Source organism: Xenopus laevis, chromosome 7S (assembly GCF_017654675.1).
Source record: "Xenopus laevis strain J_2021 chromosome 7S, Xenopus_laevis_v10.1, whole genome shotgun sequence".
Classification (NCBI taxonomy): domain Eukaryota; kingdom Metazoa; phylum Chordata; class Amphibia; order Anura; family Pipidae; genus Xenopus; species Xenopus laevis.
Window position 1 is genome coordinate 1,238,937 of NC_054384.1, and position 6,000 is coordinate 1,244,936.

At 39.5% G+C, this 6,000-nt stretch overlaps 1 protein-coding gene across 1 annotated transcript in view; it reads right to left on the bottom strand.

Moving 5' to 3' along the window:
* rbm20.S (RNA binding motif protein 20 S homeolog) overlaps window positions 1-4,708 on the bottom strand; it is a 76,120-nt gene extending 71,412 nt beyond the window's left edge. Inside the window, exon 1 of the mRNA XM_018227218.2 lies at window positions 4,588-4,708. Within this exon, the coding sequence (XP_018082707.1) occupies window positions 4,588-4,658 (71 nt within the window). The 5' untranslated portion in view covers window positions 4,659-4,708. The remainder of the gene's footprint in view (window positions 1-4,587) is intronic.
* Between the last annotated feature and the right edge of the window lie 1,292 nt (window positions 4,709-6,000).

The window sequence follows — 6,000 nt, forward strand, 5'->3', positions numbered from 1 at the left end:
ATCGGATACGAAAACGCTCACGGAAACAACATCGAGAATTCACCCCTGAAACTGACCTAAAATATAGAGGAAATCAGATAAACAACAGAAAGAAATATAAAGAATATCTAGCGCACTAAATAAAATTATATGCGGGAAAATAGAATAGGAAAATCTATAATATTATGGGAAGTGAATTTACAGAAATCCAAAATGAAAGTCAAAGAGGAACACGGGACAGTTGAAAATAACCCGATGCCAAAGGGGACAAGTAACACTTTTACAATATATTGGCTCTAAATCACTCACTTGCCCCAAAAACATGTTCAGTGACACAGAAACACATTAATGGGTTAAATTTATATTATAAATTGTGCCTTTATACAAAACTCAGAACATCAGCCCAAAATGTTTATTTTAATCTAATAAAAGAGAATCTTATTCTAAGCCACTTCCTAATATCCATTCAGAACTATAAACCCAGTGAGAATGAGGAATGAATGGATATTGGGAAGTTGTATCAGGAGTCAGAGGCAGCAGTGCAGAGAAGAGAAAGGGACAGACACAATGACAGTTACACAGAACTATAAACCCAGTGAGAATGAGGAATGAATGGATATTGGGAAGTTGTATCAGGAGTCAGAAGCAGCAGTGCAGAGAAAGGGACAGACACAATGACAGTTACACAGAACTATAAACCCAGTGAGAATGAGGAATGAATGGATATTGGGAAGTTGTATCAGGAGTCAGAAGCAGCAGTGCAGAGAAGAGAAAGGGACAGACACAATGACAGTTACACAGAACTATAAACCCAGTGAGAATGAGGAATGAATGGATATTGGGAAGTTGTATCAGGAGTCAGAAGCAGCAGTGCAGAGAAAGGGACAGACACAATGACAGTTACACAGAACTATAAACCCAGTGAGAATGAGGAATGAATGGATATTGGGAAGTTGTATCAGGAGTCAGAAGCAGCAGTGCAGAGAAGAGAAAGGGACAGACACAATGACAGTTACACAGAACTATAAACCCAGTGAGAATGAGGAATGAATGGATATTGGGAAGTTGTATCAGGAGTCAGAAGCAGCAGTGCAGAGAAGAGAAAGGGACAGACACAATGACAGTTACACAGAACTATAAACCCAGTGAGAATGAGGAATGAATGGATATTGGGAAGTTGTATCAGGAGTCAGAAGCAGCAGTGCAGAGAATGAGGAATGAATGGATATTGGGAAGTTAAGGGGTGCTTTGCTTCTGACTCAACTTTTAGTATGTTTTGAATGGCTAATTCTAAGAAACCTTTCAGTTGGTCTTCATTATTTATTTTTTATGCTACAAATGTATTGTTATTTCCACTTTTTATTCCTCAAGCTTTCTATTCAGGCCTCTCCTATTCATATTCCAGTCTCTTATTCAAATCAATGCATGGTTGCTAGGGTAATTTGGACCCTAGCAACCAGATTGTCAACATTACAAACTGGAGAGCTGCTGAATAAAAAGCTAAATATTCCAAAAACCACAAAATGAAAACCAATTACAAGTTGTCTCACAATATCTCTCTGTACATCATACTAACAGTTAACTCAAAGCTGAACAACCTCATTTAATACTGCATTAATAAAACAGACAGGGATTAAGACAATAATGAAATAGAAATACAAAAATACACTAACATTCAAGTGTTAAGAGACAAGAAGAAAGAGGTCCCTGCCCCCCAGAGCTTGCAATCTAAGTGGCAAGTAAATGGCAAGACACAAATGGGAGGGTTATATAAGTATTTTATATATAGGTAAATAAATATATAGACACACAGTTTCAGCACATCTCTAAATATAAAATATAAACAAATAACCTGGGTGCTATGGAGTAACGCTATGTACGAAATTCCAGGAAGAAAACAAGGTGCATTCTGGGAACCTCTAAAGATTAAAATCACCAACTTTTTATTCAATACATATTAGGGATACACTGAATCCAGGATTCGGCTTTTTTCTGCAACACTCAGATTCAGCCAAATCCTTCTGTCCGGCCGAACTGATTCCGAATCCTAATTTGCATATGCAAATATGGGGCGGGAGGGAAATCACATGACTTTTTGTCACAAAACAAGGAAGTAGAAATGTTTTTCCCCCTTCCCACCCCTAATTAGCATATGCCAATTAGGATTCGGTTTGGTATTCGGCGAATCTTTTGCGAAGGGTTCGGGGGTTGATTGGATTCGGTGCATCACTAATACATATTAAACAGATCAGACTTTCAGCCCTTTTCCTAATTTATTGATAATTTGGCCTTGATTGTCTTAGGAAAGAGCCAACATGTTTTCAATATGAATTAATAAAAGTGATTTTAATCTTTAGCGGTTCCCAGAGTTCCCTTGTTTCTATATAAATATATATATATATATCAGTCAAGTATATTATGTTTCACTTAACACATTATACAAAAAAGTGTCCCACATTGTTAGGAGCTTTAGCAGGAATAATATTATCAGGGAGGGGATCTGTTATCCAGAAACTCATTATCCAGAAAGCTCAGAATAACAGAAAGGCCGTCTCCCATAGACTCCGTTTTATCCAAATAATCCAAATTTTTAAAATTGATTTCCTTTTTCTGTGTAATAATAAAACAGTCGCTTGTACTTGATCCCAACTAAGATATAATTAATCCTTATTGGAGGCAAAACCAGCCTATTGGGTTTATTTCATGTTTATATGATTTTCTAGTAGACTTAAGGTATGAAGATCCAAATTACGGAAAGATCCGTTATCTGGAAAATGCCGAGCATGTTTATTAAATAACATTTTTTTACAAGTTCTCCCATAAAGAAGCTGTGAGGGATTTTTCAGGAATATATAAAATATTTTTTTGCCCCTTAAAATGCAGTTGTTCCTGGGCAGGTTGTAAACATCAAGTAGAAAGCAAAGTGTCAGCTCTGTGGGAGCGACGGAATCACAAAGGGGACGGAGTGATTTATTAGAGCGACGGGTAACGGATACGTGTGACCCCTGTGACCCCCCTCAGCTCCGACTCTGCTGATATTCACATGGCGATTTCTCCATAAAATTTCCAAATTGGTCAGAAAAGAGAAGAAATCAATGAAGCCAAACTTATCTTTTATGATCATTTCATTTTCCCAACAGCAAATGCCGCTCGTCACTCAGTGGCGGTTTCCTTTTAGTTCCACTTTGTTTTACGTCAATCGTTTCATCACACGGCGAAAGGCTTTGGCCAAAACCTCGTGATTTTCCACAGAAGTAAAAAAAAGGGGGAATTTGGGATGTGAGGAGAGAGATGAGGGGCCACAAATCCCAGAGACGTAAAGGAGCCGCCGCGAGGAATTTGTTATTGTGACAGTAAAGTGCGACTCCAACAACAGTGACATAGTGACAAACACTAACGTGATAGGAGAGAGTCAGAGTCGCATCCAGCAGTGATAAAGCTTCATATTCCCAATACACTGACACCACAACCAACACTATTGTGTCTTCCAGGCTCAGCACCAACCCAATCCTTTTTATATTCTGGTCTGAGCAGCAATTATTGGGTTAAATCATTTATAGATTAACCATATATTATTCATATATTATCCATAGATTATCCATGATTATTTATTGATTATTCATAGATTATTTAAAGATAATTTATAGATTATTCATAGATTATCCATATATTATTTATATATTATTTTTTGATCATTCATAGATTATTTATAGATTATTTATATATTATTTATTGATCATTCATAGATTATTTATAGATTATCCATAGATTATTTATATATTATTTATTGATCATTCATAGATTATTTATAGATTATCTATAGATTATTTAAAGATTATTTATAGATTATTTATGGATTATTTATAGATGATTTATAGATTATCTATAGATTATTCATAGAAGGTGCAGCTTTCACACTACACACACACTACACACACACTACACACAAACTATACACACGCTACACACACACGGCTGAACACAAACTGTACATGGGGGGTACACAATATAAGTTGGGGTGTGACAGATCCTACAGCAGTTGGGGGGCCCAGGAGATTCAGGGGCCACTGGAGGTGCAAATACCTCATTGTCCACAATAAGACTGTTGTTCTGCCACTGGAACAAAACCTCACAAACCCAAAGTTCTCCATGGGGCTCTTTATCATTCAGCCTTTGTTATTGGACTACAACTCCCAGAATCCTCCTCAAGCTAAAGTGACAGCTGGAAGTTGTAGTTAAAAAGCTGCAGAGTTACTCACAGTCTATACACAGGGGGACGTGTTACACTCACACTCACATACATGTGTCACACTACATATAGTTCCCTTGTGCACTCACACTCATTCTCACACAAGTGCACACTCACACTCTCACACAAGTGCACACTCACACTAGACACACTCATGGGTCCCACACAAGTTCTCAGTCTCTCAGGGGCCCCAGGACACACAGATCAAGTGCAGGAGACGCACCAGACACAGAACTACAACTCCCATTGTCTGTGAGACACAATGTCCCATAAAGTTACTGAATCCCCAAGTATTTGCCCCACTCAATACCCCCCCCTGTCAGTAAGTGCCCCCCCCAGCAGCCCCGGGCAGTTCTTACTTGGGGGCCATTGGTAGGTGGGGGGTTCCCCCGGGTTTCTCCGGCTCTCGGGACTCCAGAGTCTGATTCATTGGGCCAGAGACTTCAGTAGCGACTGCCAATTCCCTGCAACTGTCATCTCCTCCCGGCCAGCGCAGCAGGGGGGCTGTCATAACAAACTCAGGCTCCTCCCACCTCTGCACTGCCCCAGTGTCATCCTAAAGGGGAAACTAACCCTCAACTCTAGTTTACTGCATTTACTGCACTACATCAAGCCACCCCCACATTCATCAATAAAGCGCTTTATTAATGGGGATGTTACATTGGTGGGGGGCAGAAGGCAGTTTGAGGAATGAGAGCGGTGGTTGTCAATCAGGTAAGTAGTGTTGTGTTATTATGAGAAACAAACAATTGTTATTTATAGAGTCATGAAAAAATATCTTTTAATTGTTGGCCAACAATCATAGGGGCCCAATGTCTTTCTCTGGGACTTCCCCCCTCTATTTTAAAATCCTGTGAAATCAGTAACATTTTAACCCCTATAATTCGACTTAGAGAATTTGATCACATTTGTTATGAAACTGATACATGGGAGATCCCTTCCAGCCATTACACACATTCAGCTCTGCCATTTCTAGGAGATATTACATTCAGAAGTTATTCCATTTTTATTATTATTATTATTATTAACATGTATTTATATAGCGCCAACATATTGCGTAGCACTGTAAAGTAAATGTGATTATACAACTAAATCACATGAATTCTATACATAGAACATATGGAGTAACAAACATCACAATCAATACAGGTACAAAAAGGTGAGGAAGGCCCTATGCAAAAGAGCTTACACTCTAAAGGGAAGGGAGTAATACACAAGGTGTGGGAGTGGGCAAGATGGAATTGAGTGGGTGAGAAATGTGGTACTGTATGTGATGTTGCGTTTGGTAGTTAAGCAGAGTGAGGGGAGGCTTCTCGAAAGAAGTGCGTTTTCAGAGATTTCTTGAAAGCAGAAAAGTTGGGAGAAAGTGGGACAGAGCGTGGGAGAGAGTTCCAGAGGAGGGGTGCAGCCCTTGCAAAGTCTTCAATGTGAGCATGTGAGGAGGTAATGAGAGAAGAGTTGAGTAGCAGGTCAGTAGAGGAGCGAAGTAAGCGAGTGGGTGAGTATATAGAGATGAGTTCAGAGATGTAGGGTGGGGCAGAGTTATGAAGTGCTTTGAATGTCAGGGTCATTCATTTGAATTTGATTCTGAAAGGTAATGGAAGCCAGTGCAGGGATTGACAGAATGGTGAGGCAGAGGAGGAGCGGTTGCTGAGGTGTATGAGCCTCGCAGCAGTGTTCATTATGGACTGGAGAGCTGACAGTCTCTGGAGGGGGAGGCCAATTAAAAGAGAGTTACAGTAGTCTAGACGTGATATGATGAGAGAGTGAAT